General features: G+C 36.6%; 1 protein-coding gene across 1 annotated transcript; it reads left to right on the plus strand.

The window, feature by feature from the left end:
* The first annotated feature begins 178 nt into the window (after positions 1–178).
* cstf3 (cleavage stimulation factor, 3' pre-RNA, subunit 3) lies at positions 179–17,723 on the plus strand. The gene is made up of 21 exons (XM_042774850.1): positions 179–370; positions 1,376–1,477; positions 1,634–1,729; positions 6,321–6,353; positions 7,424–7,521; positions 8,169–8,235; positions 8,308–8,342; positions 8,434–8,560; positions 8,706–8,783; positions 9,000–9,162; positions 9,369–9,478; positions 9,635–9,751; positions 10,513–10,587; positions 11,373–11,516; positions 11,961–12,063; positions 12,514–12,583; positions 13,854–14,049; positions 14,430–14,580; positions 15,864–15,958; positions 16,102–16,162; positions 17,180–17,723. Exons 1-21 carry the CDS (start codon positions 344–346, stop codon positions 17,380–17,382), a joined length of 2,151 nt encoding a protein of 716 aa, XP_042630784.1. The 5' UTR covers positions 179–343; the 3' UTR covers positions 17,383–17,723.
* The last annotated feature ends 236 nt before the right edge of the window (positions 17,724–17,959 follow it).

A 17,959-nucleotide genomic window follows, 5' to 3' on the forward strand; every position in this document is an offset into this window, starting at 1 on the left:
ACAAATCAATGCAAAGCAACTTTACAGAAAATTAAGTTTCTACAATATTTAGTAGTAGCTTATCATTATTATGATTATTATGATTATTATGATTATTATTATTAAAAACTACCAGTCGATTCTTTTTCTAGCGGCCTTTATTTTGAAGTGAGTCGTTTCCGGTGGGCGTGGCGCAACGGCTCCATTCACTCTGCTGCCATTTTAGTGCGCTGTGAGGGGCGAGCGGCCGTATAGAGAGTATGCACAAATAAACAGTGCTGCAATAGTTACCGTCTGCGCTTAGTTTATTTGTGATAGTAGCGCAGTCGACGTTTCTGTACTCGGATAGCCCTCATATTCCAGCATGTCCACCGAAACCCCATCGGACCAGGTAAAGTAAAGACATTTGTGGAGTGTTTGAGATCGAGTGCTTGTGTTTGCGGCCTAGCTGTCGAGATCGCTCCCGAAGCGGTCTGTTGTGTCGATGTTTAGCGGGTTATTACACGTCTGTCGAGTGTGTGTGCGCAGCAGTCGCTTTATGTTACTGTAGTAAATTAGTGAAATTGTTGCGGTAACGTTAGTTGAACAGAGAGTGGTCGATGAGAGCGATACTGTGACTGCAGCGCAGCACCACGATGCTATTGTTTGTTACTTTCACCAGTGTTTACAGCAACACTCCGAGTTAGTCATTTACAGGTACCGAGATTTATTACAAACGAACAATGAAGCTTTAAATGAAACTGTTTTTTTTTGGTTTGAAAGTGCTCTCTATAAACACAGCTTTCTCAGTTTTGAAATACAGCAGTTCTATTTCAGAGTATTTTAGGTATTATGTTGTTTAAAGGGTTAGTTCACCCAAAAATTAAAATTGTGTCATTAATGACTCACCCTCGTGTCGTTCCAAACCCGTAAGACCTCCGTTCATCTTTGGAACACAGTTTAAGATATTGGAACACAAGTTATGATGCTTTCTGTCCCTCCATTGAAAATGTATGTACGGTATACTGTCCATGTCCAGAAAAGGTCATAAAACATCATCAAAGTGGACCATGTGACATCAGAGGGTCCGTTAGAATTTGCTGAAGCATTGAAAATACCCTCTGATGTCACATGGACTACTTTGATGATGTTTTTATTACTTTTCTGGACTATATCGTAACTTATGGTTCCGAAAGATGAACGAAAAAGGTCATTACTTGATCTGAAGATGAAACGACACGAGGGTGAGTCATTAATGACGTAACTTTAATTTTTGGGTGAACTAACACTTTAATGTGATCTGCAGTACTTCAGGAGAATGCTCGACTTTGAGATTGACTCAGAATATGGATATGTACTTGCATTTCTCCAATGTCAGCTGTAGCATTCATATCGCATTTCTTTTTCTCATCAACAGGCGGCGGAGTACATCCCAGAGAAGGTGAAGAAAGCCGAGAAGAAGTTGGAAGAAAACCCGTATGACCTCGACGCTTGGAGCATACTGATTCGTGAAGCACAGGTTTAGTGACACAGGGTTGCATTCCTTCTTACCCGGGGTAACGTGTTTTGGGAGGGAACGGGGGTCTCTGACAGCACACCTGATGCTATTCCATGTAAAACGGTCTTTAGGATGTACCTCATGATTCTGTATGTAAATGAATTTTACTTCTTTTAGAATCAACCCATAGACAAAGCAAGGAAGACATACGAGCGACTTGTCGCCCAGTTTCCCAGTTCGGGCAGATTCTGGAAGCTATACATTGAAGCCGAGGTTATACTTTATTTTAATTATTTTTCATATCTGTGCATGACAATGCTTCTCTCCATTTTGATCAACAATGTGATATTCACACAACACCAGCAATGCACAATAACCGCAGGGCGTCGAGGGAAACTCCCATAGCTTGTATCATTTAGAGGTTCTCAAGTCATTCTTTTCCTTTTATGAGGTGATATTGTTGCATGTTTTATCTGCAACAGCATTAAAACAATTTTAATGGTATTGGAGTGCTTTAGCCTTTATTACTTGTGTCAATTTCTTGCCTCCTGTGTCATTTCTTTGAGGTTGTTGTGGTTTGTTTGTAATTAAGATTTTGTCCATATTAGCATCCATTTTTCTCTTGTCCCTCATTCCATATTATACATGTGAGCAGTAGTCTAGCATGCACACTAGGCCACACATTAACTAGTTTGGCTAAATCCTGAGGATTTAAGAAGTGCACACTCGCTCCAAATAAATGCAACACCTGGCCACATAGATATTTCTGTAAGGGAATATGAAAAAAGCTTTGTAAGTATATAGGTGTGCAGTTTAGGAACAGATTAAGTATTATGATGGTAAGTAACGTTTAGATGCACACATTACATTAACTACTGTAGTCACTGATGGTTGTATTAAGGTTTTTGACTTCTTGCCTCTTAAGTTGGCAAACAATATTTTTCCTCTGGGTGCAAATGATTCAACGTCGCTAAGAAAACTTTTTGGTGGAGGGTGGCTGCGGTGATGTATTTTTTGTTTTGTTTCCCCCTCTTCTGCTTAATTGATCATTATAGTTGACCCTTTGCTAAGCCCCGCCCTAAAACATTACTGACCAATCCCTCCTGTGCAAATTTTGCCATCCACCATTCCTCAAATAAGCTTTTGCTTTTTCCTAATATAAAGTTATGCAGGAAATTATCCAAAAATTTTAATATTGTTGGTGTATCATTTTTAGTAGCGAAACACGGTACACAGATGAGTTTTTCCTTTTCCAATCCAAACCTGTCAGGCCTCATTCCCAAATAAATATGTGTAATATCAGTAAAAGAACCTAAATCTGCTTCAAAATAAATTAATGTTACTAACTTGATGTCATTTAAGTGATCCATTTCAGCAGTTTGTGAATGCATTGTAAAAACATTTTATTTCGAGTCTCGAGAGTTTTTAATTGTTGCTGTATCCAAGAGATAAAATCCATTGTATTCTCATTATTTCAGCCTTAAGAAATATTTCCAGTCCATTTTTAGCACATTTTATTTGCATTAATTTCTATGGGATGTTCTGTAAAGCTTGTCTCTGCAGTCAGTTGGGATTGATCTTAGTGAAGGTTCAGTTAGCATCGTATTTCCAATCACACATCCACAACATTTTCTCCAAAAAAAGGCATCACCATGGATAGTTTGTCCAAATAGGTGGAGAGCTGTGGTTAATTAATTCTATTTATATGTATTATTATCAGTTTTCTTAGTTCAATTTTTTCCCCCGTCAATTATAAACACATTTTTTTGCTGTTATCCCCTGGATTTAACCTTAAAAGGGTCTGAAAAATTATATTTAATGTGATTCAGTATACTTGATTGAAATCGGATTCACCTTATAAGTGGTTTACTTTGAGTGTTCAAGACTTCTAATTCACTAGCCACTGTAGAAGAATAACAAGTACTGGAAACAGTAAAAGCAATACAAACCAGTGCGTTTATGATTGTTAAAATAACAAATACCAGTTTGTAATATCAAGCAGCATAACAGACGTTGTGCAGCTAAAATAACTGGAGGTGAATGGCACTGGAAGCCTCACATTCAAGCACATTCAGACTGCTCTTAAGTCAAAAATAAGGTGGATATTAGAGCAGTCAAGGACAAAGGACAGAAGTGTTTATGCACTCATCTGGATCAGATTACTTACAGTAGGGTTGAGCATTTAAATGCTATTTGATTATTCTTCAAGCTTCTCCACCCTGCTTGGGTTTGACAAAACTGTTCTTTTTTACCCCTACTGTAATAAAATGCACTGCAACAAGTTTGGCTTGTCATTGTAATGTGCATAGTATTTTGTGTGAGTGCGTGTGTGTGCATGCGTGCATCTGTCCGAGGCGTGGAGACGGCAGTCCCGCGGTGATCGTGCCCCAGAGCCATTCTGCCTCAATACCAGTATCTTTCACACTGTGTTGTGCTGAGTTTTGTTATCCTTTGGAGCTGTTGAGTGGTTGGTTAAGTATGTCAGGCTGTCACCTTTCATTCTGGAGCACAGACACACTGCCAGCTACCTCTTACAGCTGATCTCAGCGATATTAATGCCATTTAAAATTATTAAGAGCCACAGAGATGGTCTGAAATGACCTTAATGGGTTAGTTGACCCTGAAATGTAAAACTTTTGTCAGCATTTGCTCAAGCTCATGTCATTCCGAACCTGTATGACATTCCTCTGTGGAACAAAATAGACATTTTGAAAAAAGTTTTGTTTAGTCTGTGCAATGAAAGTGGATGGGGATCAGTGTTGTTTTGATTCCCAGTGACTTGCATTATATGTTGAGAAAACAGTGGAATTTTTTTTCCCTCTGGTTTTATGTTCCATAGTAGAAAGTACTTCATACAGGTTACAGCATGAGGGTGAGTAAATGATAAAAAAAGATTTTCATTTTTGGGTCAAATATCCTTTTAATGATAACAACAGCCATATCATCTAATGTTGCAATTTGACCCGTTTTCTGTTAACAAACAATTTTTTTGTCTTCTAATATTACTACACTAGAATGTAGTACAGTTGCACAGAGAATTAAGAATTAACATGATTCATTCAGCTAAAAAAAAAATCTGCTTTTATCATTTGTTGTTATTAGTGAAAATGCTTCAGTCCCTGATGGCCTGTTTGATACTGGGCAACTGTTTTTGGGTAAACTCTAATAAAAGAAAAAAAAAAACAGAAAAGTTACACAATCCTGCAGAGCTTCTGTATTTCCGAAACACTAGTTATTTGAGTACTTGGGAGATTCTTCACAATAGCTGTTGAAATGTCTTCAGAAATGCATTTGCATTTATATTTGATCAGAATACTGTAACTTGTGCAAGTTCAGGACTCTGACTTTTAGTTACCAGAATCACTTGGTACTAAATCACGCATCCCATGATATGCATCTGAATTTCTGTGTTTTATTGAACATTTCTTAAAAATCATTATTATTTTAACTGGGTAATAAATGAAGATTTTGTAGAGGAAATTGTCTGAATGACCACCAGTAGACTTAAGAACATGTCTTGAAATAGATTGAAGACTAAAAACAAACATTTTGCACTGTAAGGCATGTTTATTTCTATTTCTTGACTTTTTATTTCATAAGTCTGACTTTTATTCTAGTAGTTCCAAATTTTTTTGCTTAGCAATTCTGAGAAAAAGTCAGAATTGTGAGAGAGAAACTGAGAATTCCGAATTTTCCTTCAACATTCTAAATTTACATCTCACAATGTTTTTTTTTTTTTTTTTTTTTTTTTTGTAAAAAATATATTTGCGGTTTTATTTCACAATTATTCAAAATTTTCTCATGATTGTGAGTTTGTTCTACAATTCTGACTTTTCTCAGACTTGCAAGTTAATTTTTATTTCCGAGAAAAGAATTGCAAGATGTTAGTTTATAACTTCAATCTTTTATAAACTCAGAATCTTGAGGAAAAGGGTCTGTATTGTGAGTTGAGTTGGAGTTACCTTTTTTATTTAGTTTTTATTCAATGCCAGAAACAGCTTCCTTTTGTAGCTGTCATGGTATTAACATTATAGTTGTTTGTGGCAGCTTTGGGGAACTTCGAGTTTAATGAAAAATGTCAATTATATTTGTTCTGACACATAAAATGAGTTATTATATTTGTGTCATGCCAGCAGAGATGAGTCCTTATTGTTGAGCCCTTAAGTTTTATTTCTGCTTATGACACAATTGGTGAGAAATGCTGTGAGAAATTAACTTTGTGTTTTTTTTATTTAAATTTTTTATTTATTTTTTTTTTTTTTTATTATTATTTTTTTTTTTGCTGTTTTTTGTTGTTTGTTATTATTAGAAGCTAAGATTTATTTGAGGATTAAATGTTAATTGTAACCCTGTGAAATTAATTTATTTATTCATATATTGCTCTAAGGAGGATGAAATAAACTTGAGTAAACCTGAATTTTAAGTTATCGTCATCCTTTGAGCATGATATTTCATATATGACTATAGTATGATTTCAACTCTATAATACTTATTTTTACTTACTGCGCCAGAACAGTAGTTTTGTAAAAGCTTCAGATGCGGCTCATGGGGTCAATGCTTTTTCAGGACTATGCACTTCAAAAATGAGTATTTTTACTAACGCATAATGCCTAATACCCATCACAACATTTGTTGCTTTGTCTTCACACTCATGAAATGAGTAATTCTTCAAACCCTAGCTCTGGTGAATCTTGTGAACATCACATGCAGTTAATGAATAGAGGTAACTGACACGATGTTATGCAGAGTTGTGTGAATGTCACATCGTTGATGTTAAAGTGTTTATGTGTGCATGCGTGTGGAGAAAATCAGTCTTGCTACAGACCACGTTTTTAATAATATTGGTTTTCAAATGTGTCCACAGATCAAGGCTAAAAACTATGACAAGGTTGAAAAGGTAAGCGTTTGTTTTGGCATGGAAGCCACATGTGGGATCTATTGATCGTATGATATTACTCTGTTGTGACAGACACATACACAGGTGTGAGACCATAAAAGCTGAGCTCCATCTAGGTCACCACTTTAGGTCCTCAAAAGCTCAGGCAGAGTAAACATCAAGATGTTATAATGCTACTCTAGAAATATCCTGTTTGCTCTGCTAAATCCGGCAAACAGGCAATCAGACATAAAACGAGGGTGATAAAAACATACCGATTTGATTCTTCGTCGGATATATTGTCTTATTTTTTAGATCCCAGTTCAGTGAGCAATTCACTGTTAATGCATTTTAGCAACAAAACATCAGTGATACGGGGTCAGTTTTGAGTCCCGTTTACCTTTCATGACTCTTTTGTTTCTGAAAACTTCAAACTCTTTGCAATTTTTCTCTAAGAAACTCTTTTCTGATATTGCTCCACTATTTTTCACCGCAGCATTGGGGGAATTGGTGATCCTCTGCCCATCTTGACTTCTGAGAGACACTGCCGCTCTGAGAGGCTCTTTTTATACCCAATCATGTTGCCAGTTGACCTAATAAATTGCAAACTGGTCCTCCAGCTGTTCCTCATATGTACATGTAACTTTTCCGGCCTCTTATTGCTACCTGTCCCAACTTTTTTGGAATGTGTAACTCTCATGAAATCCAAAATGAGCCAATATTTGGCATGACATTTCAAAATGTCTCAAAAGTACCATGTTTTTTAAGATGTATGAATGTTAATCATTCAGTGTTATATTGAAGTACCATGGTATTGCCAGTTGATGATAAATATAAGCACCTATATATATATATATATATATATATATATATATATATATATATATAAATATATATATATATATATATATATATATATATATATATATTGGAGCATAGTCTAGAATTTGTTGGCTTTGATGTGTGTTTGTCTTGGAGTCTCAAGTCTGTATTTTTTGTAAAGGATTGCAGTAATTAAGTCAGTACTGTAATTTTATGTTTCTCATCTTGTGTGTCAGAAGAGTTTGCTCACTGTTCAATCTCTTGCTCAGTTATTTCAGAGGTGCTTGATGAAGGTTCTGCACATTGACCTGTGGAAGTGCTACCTCTCATATGTACGGGAAACCAAAGGAAAACTGCCCAGCTATAAGTATGTGACACAGTTGTGTATATATGGCTTTAAAGTAGTGGTCAAGTGACTTTATCTAGAGATTGATAATACACTAATATACACTGAGAACACAGTTCAGTCTGAGTTTTCAAATTCTATAAGCTGAAATCTAAACCGTACGCTTAAATTAAAACAAATACTTCATGATGTAGAACGAATAGGTAATATTTCAGGTTCTGCATTATTATTAGTTCACTAAACAAATACGCAATGGCCATGCAAAGTATCATGTCTGGTTTTCTGGTTCCCATTGAAGCACAAGATGCTCTTTGAAACCTCCTCAAATAATTCTGGATAATATGCATATATAGTTCAAAGAGGAACAATTAATAACCAAACTGATTCTCACTGTTACTCACTTTTATGCTGATCATTTGTGTGGGAGGAAAAACCTAGGTTAGAAGAATGCAAGATAAAAGACCTATTGTACATAATACTATTAATATTAGCAAATGAGACAAAATTATATTTTACATTGTCGCTTTTACTTTACAACAAATTTAGAAAATAAAGTTGCACATTGATGATCGTCAGATCACTACTTGTGCATTGTGAGTTGTATGTTTTCTTGTCACACATAATTAGAAAGTCACTTTAAATACTTAAAATGTGCTGTTCTTTGGCAGGGAAAAGATGGCACAGGCTTATGATTTTGCTTTGGATAAGATTGGGATGGAGATTATGTCCTATCAGGTGAGTGTTTTGACAGTCCTTGTTCTTATGTCCTTGTTCATGGACATTAGCTAAAAGCTCTTCTCCTCTTAGATTTGGGTGGATTACATCAACTTCCTCAAGGGAGTGTAAGTACACCATTTGTATTTTCAAAACTAATTTCACGGGCATTAAAGAAGTTCATCAGGCATTTGAAGGGCTCTCTGTATGTGTCTGTAGAGAGGCCGTGGGGTCATACGCTGAGAACCAGCGCATCACAGCCGTCAGACGCGTGTATCAGAGAGGCTGCGTCAACCCCATGATTAACATTGAGCAGCTCTGGAGGGACTACAGCAAGTATGAAGAGGTGAGTACACTGAAGATTAATGGGTCTATTAGAATTCAGGTTTTTAATTCAGATTTGTTCTCTTCAACTATCTATTGATAATTTGGTTGTAATGTGCACGTGCCATCACTAGTTCGTCATAAATGGCTTTTGTTTCATTGTAAAGGGCATAAATGTGCATTTGGCCAAAAAGATGATTGAAGACCGGAGCAGAGACTACATGAACGCCAGGAGAGTCGCCAAGGTGAGTTCTGCACGGGTTAAAGTGTGTGTTATGATAAAAACAATAGGGTTTTCTGATAGGCATAACATTATGTTGGGGTTCTCCAATTTTTTTTGTTGTTTCCAAAAAAAGCTCAAAATGCACTATAAATCTCACACAGTCACATCTGCTTCTCTTTCTTCTCGTGATGTTCCTCTCATGTTATTAATTCTCTACGCTGATTTTTATCCCGTTCAGGAGTATGAGACGGTGATGAAGGGTTTGGACCGGAACGCCCCCTCGGTGCCGCCCCAGAACTCCCCACAGGAGGCCCAGCAGGTGGAGATGTGGAAGAAATACATCCAGTGGGAGAAGAGCAACCCACTGCGTACCGAAGATCAGACCCTCATCACCAAGAGAGGTGACTTACAGGAAGATTCATAAATGATGAGCTGCAGGTTTTGACAGTCAACTGCAGTTTACAACACTTATCATTTTATTGTTTATAATATCCACATATTAACATTTAACAGATTAGAGCTGGGCTTTAATATAGTTTACATTTTGCAAACATGCAATTGAGTTTTGCTATACATCTAATTATTTTATTTTATTTGTCACTTGCAGTGATGTTCGCCTATGAGCAGTGTCTTTTGGTGCTCGGCCATCACCCTGACGTCTGGTACGAAGCTGCCCAGTACCTGGAACAGTCCAGCAAACTGCTGGCAGAAAAAGGGGTTGGTTTGCACATCATTTTATATAAACAGTTTCGCCACCGGTCCTTGAAATTAAAATAGTTTCAAAATGGCTTCTCTTTGGTTGCTTTTAGTGACTCAGGTCTTCTATTGCATGTTGCATGATCAACTTATTTCACTCATGATCTCCTCATTCAGGACATGAACAACGCCAAGCTGTTCAGTGATGAAGCCGCTAACATTTACGAGCGTGCCATAGGAACTCTGCTCAAGAAGAACATGCTGCTGTATTTCTCTTTTGCAGACTATGAAGAGGTAAGATCTCTAGAACTGCATTAAAGGATGACCCGAGCTGTTATACCTCTAAATAGACCCTATTCTACACCTTCGCTGCATTTTAAGCTCTTCCATGAGGTCCGCTTATGTTAGTCAAGGTCTCTAGCACCGAAAAGAATCAGAATTTAGTTATGTGGTCATTTTTTTTTTTTTTTTTTTTTTTTTCTTACTTTCATTATTGATTGGGTTGGTTTTTTACTCTACCTTTAAAACTTCAAAATGTAAATTACATTGCATTTATAAGAATAGTTCACTATGTCATGTGTAAATCTGCTCCTGGTTGTGACCAGCGTTATTTAGGTATCGCTGAGATACTGTTATAGTTTTTATTAATATTTTGAATTTTATATTTACTTTTTATTTTATTTAGAGATTTAGTAATTTTGTTGTATATTTGATGTTTTTTTATAAATTTTCTTTGTAGTTTTTATTCATTTTTCTTACTTTTTTTTTAATAGCTTTACCTGCAAATAAATTAATTTTTTTTTTTTTTCAGCTAGTAAGATATGTCTAATTTATTTGTTGGTAAAAATTATTTCAAATAGCGAAAATGTTTTTTTTTTTTTGCAGTTTTACTTAACTATAATTTGTTAAATATAAGTTGTGACATCATGATTATTATATTTTTTTTAGGGTGTTTAAACGAAACAAACTCTATTTCAAAAGGGCAAAAAAAATCCTGTCCTCTGTAATCTGACAATTCAACATTTGTGCATTTACATTACTGATCTGTTTCACAGAGTCGCATGAAGCACGAGAAGGTTCATAGTATATACAACCGCCTCCTTGCCATAGAAGATATCGACCCTACTTTGGTGAGTCCAGCTGTCTTTAGAGAGAAATGCCTGTGATGTTCAAATAATAATAATAAAGTTCTGTTAAAACTTCAGGAGAAAAACCTGCTCACAACCCGTAGTGTGTCTGATTTCTGAGTGATTCAAGAAATCATTTTGAATAGTTTTTATCAATTCCTCTCCAGTAATCACATTCAACTGGAGAGATTATGGAAATGTCTGGGAAATTCATTGTTTAATGGGATAGTTCACCCAAAAATGAAAATTTGATGTTTATCTGCTTACCCCCAGGGCATCTAAGATGTAGCTGACTTTATTTCTTCAGTAGAAAGATTTTGAACTCAAACCGTTGCAGTCTGTCAGTCTTATAATGTAAGTGGATGGTAATCACGGCTTTGAGAGTAAAAAAAAAACATACAGAAACAAAACCAAATTAAACCCTAATGCTTGTGACGATACATTGATGTGTAAAGACACAAAACGATCGGTCTGTGCACATCAATGTATCGTCACAAGTATTAGGGTTTAATTTGGTTTTGTTTGTGTATGTTTTTTTGACTCTCAAAGCCGTGATTCCCATCCACTTACATTATAAGACTGACAGACTGCAACGGTTTGAGTTCAAAATCTTTCTGCTGAAGAAATAAAGTCAGCTACATCTTAGATGCCCTGGGGGTAAGCAGATAAACATCAAATTTTCATTTTTGGGTGAATTATCCCTTTAAAATTGTTTTTTTTGTTTTTTGTTGAATTATACATTTGTTATTGCTGTGTATTAACAGAGACTGACCCGTTGAATTGTTCAGGTCTATATCCAGTACATGAAATTTGCCAGAAGAGCTGAAGGCATCAAGTCTGGTCGCACCATCTTTAAGAAGGCCAGAGAGGATGCTCGCACGCGGCATCATGTGTACGTCACTGCTGCTCTTATGGAATATTACTGCAGCAAGGTAACGTTAACACCACACGTCTCTTACATGTACACTACCCTTCAAACGTCTGGCTTTCAAATGTTTTCAAAAGAGTTCTCTTATGCTCATCAAAGCTGCATTTATTTAAACATAACACATTGTTTACATTGTGAAATATTACTACAGCTTATTTAATTTCTATTGTAATATATTGTAAGATGTCATTTATTCTCAGCATCATTACTCCAGTGTCACATGATCCTTCAGAAGTCATTCTAGTATGCTGATCTCCTGCTCAAAAAACATTTCTTATTATTATCTTCAATGTTGAAAACTGTTTTGCTGGTTGATCTTAATTTTTTTTCACAATGTGACCCCACCTGACATATTTAACTTTAACACCCCTCAGAAATCTAAAGGACTATTGCTTCAGTAATTGCATTTTAAAAAACAGCATCTGAATGACGTTTCCTGTGCCGACAGGACAAATCTGTGGCCTTTAAGATATTTGAGCTTGGACTGAAGAAATACGGTGACATTCCTGAATACATTTTGGCGTACATTGATTACCTCTCTCACTTAAACGGTAAGAACGCGATTCCCTCCATCCACACGTCTGATGAATCGACAGTGTCTTTTTAATCTGCTTCCAGTCAATCGGTGATATTTATTACACCTGTACTGCCCTGTCACATTTCATACAGCCTACTGGGTGAAACGCTGGAGAAAAACTGTTTTGGCCAAAGCATTGAGAGATTGAGAGCGTATCATTGACTTGCCCTTGTGATGGCTGTTTATTTACACACACGGGTGATGATGTCTGACACAGGAGCACTTATCAGACCAAACAAAGCATCCATCTCCTTTATAAAGCAGATAGCTAGGAGACTCTGTTTGCAAAGCAGTAAACATCGGTCATGTTTATCTTGTCGCTAGGCTATTACCAAAAAAGAAGAGAAGTAAAAAGCCTGGCCAGGAATGAGTTTTCAAAAATGACAATGACTTATTGAGCTGTTTGCCCTTCCCTCCATCACAGAGGACAACAACACCAGAGTCCTGTTTGAGAGAGTCCTGACGTCCGGCAGTCTTTCCCCTGAGAAATCTGGGTTAGTGGGATTTTATTGATTATTTTATGCAGATATAGCATCTGTTTCTTTTAATTTGCTCTTAAAAATTGCTAACTATCTGCTGAGCTTTTCACACTTTACAATTGCCCAATTTGACTTTTTTTAACCCAACAGTCATTAACATTTATGTTTCACACAGGCTACATTTCAATGCAACTAAGTAATCTGTTAGTAAATGAACTGATGCCTCAATCAGTTTGAAAAGAGGTTGACTGAGCTCGATCTGAATTAAATTTGAATCGGATTGGAAGGAGTGGTAAAAACCTGAAATAATCGGAGCAACAGGAAAAAATTAAGCATGGAATCTGACTTTTCTCAGTTGGATTAAAAACACTTTGCGATACAATGCCCAATGCTTTGATAATTATGTTTACTTAAATTTTATGTCTTACAAGATGTGCAAACAAATATGTGAATCGGATTACTTTATGAATTCATATAAACAGAACATTAAAAATCTGAACTGGGACTGGATTCGGACTAGTCCGTGTAAACATACCCACTGTTCATATTTTAACCCTGGGTTAGTAATTCATACCATACAGTTTGTAATTACACAGTACTCATATTGGTCAACCGATATTGGTATTTTTCATTGGCTAATACTGATATCTAGAGATCAAGTAGGCCAGTATAATTTCCTTATGTAAAATATATTGTATAGTTAATATCAAATTACATATTTATTTTACGTAATAGTTACTAAACATACATGCAAATGGAATATGATGAGGCTGTATCTATCATGCATCAGGCGATAATCCTTAAATAGCCAAATATAGACCAATTCATTTAATCTAGAAGTGTGAAATTAAATCTATTTTCTAGATGCATTTTCTAGATCTTGTTGTGAACAGTTCATCTGTGCATACGTTTCATTTTTTGGCCTCTTAGTGTTTAATCTAAACATCCTAACTGGATCTTCCAGTGAAAACGCCAGACTTCTCTCTGGTGATGTATGCAGGTCTTTTCCAATCATTTAGTCACTTAAACTCCGCCCCTGAAACGCGCATTCATCTGCCTCCACTTTTGAGTGCCACGCCCACTTCTCAACATCCAATCAACAACTGATGTATAGAACCAATCGCTGCCCTAAATTTTTTTCCATAATTTGTAACACTTGGTTGTACATCACAATATACAAGAAAACGTGTCACTAATTCTGTTTCATTGTGACTTTAACCCAGGGTTAAATGTAACGTGAAAAAGATAATATTCCTGATGTTATCCTGTGGATTTTGTGTGACAGGGAAATCTGGGCGCGCTTCTTGGCCTTTGAGAGCAACATTGGGGACTTGGCCAGTATCGTGAAGGTGGAGCGAAGGCGCTTCATGGCCTTTAAAGACGAATATGAGGGAAAGGAGACGGCTCTGCTGGTGGACAGATACAAGTTCATGGATTTGTATCCCTGCTCCCCCTGCGAGCTCAAAGCCCTCGGCTACAAGGTACAATAGGAAACAGAATCATTCACAAATGATACCTTGGCACATCTAACACTCGTCAATTAGCTTGGCATTAGTTTTTTAGCTGCCAGTAATTGCAAAGGCCCCCATATGCTCACAGCAAAGTTCTAAGGAGTAAAACGTTGGAAATACCTGAGCAGTGTTATACTGTTAGCAAACTGCTTTAGATATATAAATGTGCTGCGTGCTGTCCTCTACAATAAACACAACAATAGTGACAGTGGTGGGAAAACAGCAAGCACCTGATCATAGTGACATGCTTATGTTTGTACCATACGGAGTGTACCAAAGAATATGGGGGCTTTAAATACATCACTAATTTATAGTAGAATCCTCCATCATCTGAACATGTCGATTGGCAGGATGTGTCTCGTGCCAAATACGCAGCAATGATGCCAGAGGCGGTGGTCACTCCTTCTACCCCTGCGCTGAAAGACGAGGCTGACCGCAAACCTGAGTATCCCAAACCTGACACCAGCCAGATGATCCCCTTCCAGCCACGTCATCTGGCGCGTGAGTATCAGCACCTCACAGACATTTAACACAAAGATCTCTGGTCTAGATCATATGGAACCTTGTTTCCACCACAAAATAAAAAAAATAAAAGAAGGGAAATCTGACTTTGTATCTCACAATTCGGACTTTTTTTTTCTCGCAATTTATACCTTGGAATTTAGACCTTTTTTTTTCTTAGAATTCTGACTTTTTTTTTTTCTTTGTTACTCAACTGTTTTTTTTTTTTTAGAATTTTACAGCCCACAATTCTTTGAGTTTCGGATTTTAATTCTAAATTTTTTTTATTTTTTTTTGTTTTATTTGGGACCGTTTACACAACGTTTTCAGCCAAAAACAGGAAACTTTTTATGTGTTTTGATTGTTTGTTTACACGACAACAGTGTTTTGGGAACTGAAAACGCATATTTTTGAAAACGGTTTCAAAGTGCGAGTTTTTGAAAATGGCACCGTTATCGTTTCCGTGTAAACACCCAAAACGTGAATATTTGAAAACAGTGACGTCATGCGTGTGCGTAGTATGTGTCAGGTATGTACACATGCGCAGTATGTGTTGATTTTAAAGGCAAGTGCGAACAAACATACACAACAATGGTGGAGTACATGGTACTGTTGTTGCTGCTCAAGAGTTTGCGAACGCTTCTTCAGCAGAGTGTGGATTTACTTCACCAATATTACAACCAACAGCCGAGATGCATCATATACAGCATATAATCTTCACTTCCCTACAGGTACTGTTTACTAATGAGGTGACAGCGCCAACTACTGGCCTGGCATACGTAATACAGCATTTTTGGCCGTTTTCGCATATATGTGTAAATGTGAATTGTTTTGAAAACATTGTCGTGTTCATGTGAAACGTTTTAAAAATGCAGGGGAAAACACTTTTCCGTTTTTGACTACACTGTTGTCGTGTAAACGTAGACTGAGTTTACAGCCCACAATTCTGACTTTTTCTCGCAATTGTAAGTTTGATTTTTTTTCTTACAATTCTGAGTTTACATCCCACAATTCTGACTTTCTTATAATTCTGAAAACACATCTTGCAATCATTTTTTGTTTCTGCCACAATAAAAAAGGGAACTGGGACTGTTTATCTCACGATTTGGCCTTTTCTGCTCAGTATTGAGTATAACAATTCTCGTCGCAATTCTGAAAGAAAGTCATTATTGTGAGAGAAAAATTTTGCCAAGTACATGTCAATAGATCAGTCCCCGTTGAACCGTTCTTACTTTGAGGTGTTGCTGTGCATTGCTAAGTTTGGTGACGTGTCCTCCTGACAGCTCCTGGTCTGCATCCTGTTCCTGGAGGAGTGTTTCCTGTCCCTCCCACTGCTGTCATCCTCATGAAGCTGCTGCCTCCTCCCAGCTGTTTTTCAGTCAGTTCAACACCTCTTCACCTCTTTACCGCTTTAGACCAAACCAGAACATGACCGTCACATAGAATGTCCTCAAGATATTTTTAAACAAAGACTTCTCATGGTTCAAGACAGTGTGACCATGTGTGTGTTTTTGTTTTCAGGGGCCCTTTGTGCAGGTTGATGAGCTGATGGAGTCTCTCAGAAGATGTGTGTTACCAGAGAGTAAGTATCACAGCACATCATCATCAGTATCATCACATGATCTCCGAAATCTCACTCCACACTGATTCTGAATTCATTTTCATTACTGTAATACAGGGATGTCAGCAGTACAACAAATATAACTACGTTTTATAAACATTGTATAATTTAAATGATCATTATCATAAGTTTGCAGTCGTTAAGTTATATTTTTACATATTTTTATATAAATATTTTTATTCAGCCAGAATGCATTAGTTTGATCAAAAGTGACGGTAAAGACATTTACAATGTTACATAATATTTCTATTTCTAACAAATGTTGTTCTGTTGAACTTTCTATTCATCAAAGAATCCTAAAAATATAAAATATAAAGAATATAAAGTGTTTATGATGTTTATTAGTATGATTTATGGTGAATCTTGAGACTGGAATAATGATGCTGAAAATTCAGCTTTAATTTCACAGGAGTAAATTACAATTTAAAATATATTACAACAGAAAATAATTTAAACTTGTATTTATATTGTATTACAACAGAAAATAATTTAAACAATTTCCCTTTTTCTTGCAATTCTAAGGAAAAAAAACCCCTCAGAATTGCGAGAAAAACAAAATGTATATTTTTGAACAAATAAATGCAGCCCTGATGAGCAAAAGAGATTTCAAAAACGTTTAAAAAAATCTTGCCAACCCAAAATTTTTAATGGTTGTGTATATTAATATAATATATTTAAATACTGTATTTTGGAATTATGGTAATGAGAATGGGAAGTGACTTATTTGTCATGAAAATGTATAAAAATGAAATGATAGATTCTCATTACTTTCTACTATACTATTATTATTAAAAAATGTAATTAGAGTCAGCATAAAGGCATGACGTATTACACATTTCACTGTTTATTTATTGTGCATTAAAGTGATGAGGCGTAAAGGTGCTTAACTGTCGCATATGCCTCAATGTCATGATGCATGTACTAGAGGTTTTGTCACATGTTCGTGAACTCTAATGCTCACGCTCTGGTTCTCTCTAGCGGTTGATGCTGCTGTAGAGATGATCACTGGGAAGCAGTTCGAGATGAGCAGCGAAGGAAACGGACCTGTGGAGAACCACGCTGTGGCAAACAAGTCCTTGAAAAGACCTAACGCTGATTCAGATGAGGAGGAAGACAAAGGCTCGATCGCACCTCCCATCCACGACATCTATCGAGTGCGACAGCAGAAGAGGGTCCGATGAGCTGCCCGAAACACACACACACACACACACACCCCTGAACAACACAGAGACAATGTGAGCCCTGCACTCCCACAGCGACCGGACAGACGTCCACTCGTGTTTCAGAGATCAGAAATCATCGCTAAACTCCATTTGGTTCAGTGCTTTTCAAAGTTTCTTTTTAACAGTTTTATTTTTTAAAACTGGGTGGTTTATACTGTATAAAGTTTTTATTCTTGTTTGCCTCTCAGTTCTGAACTTGCCATGTGTAGTTGCTGGTGATGGAAGAGTTGAATCTCATTTTGTAGTGAACTGAGGATCACACACGACTCGCTTCCAATAAAAGAAAATGACAAAAAGTGCTTGCACTGTGTGTTACTTCACTGTCCGATGCTTTGATCGGTGTGTGAGCTCTGAAACAAACATCAGAGCATTTGTGCTCACCACTAGGATGCACTATAGTGCAGCAGATGTTTTTACACTACAGCACATCAGAACACATCAGGATGAGGACAGGGTTTTTTTTTCTACTGTAAATGTGCTGTGCTAAAATTGTGTAATTGTTGCTGAGCAATATGTTATAATTGACAACAATAAT

This window comes from Cyprinus carpio, chromosome A18, assembly GCF_018340385.1.
Source record: "Cyprinus carpio isolate SPL01 chromosome A18, ASM1834038v1, whole genome shotgun sequence".
Lineage (NCBI taxonomy): Eukaryota > Metazoa > Chordata > Actinopteri > Cypriniformes > Cyprinidae > Cyprinus > Cyprinus carpio.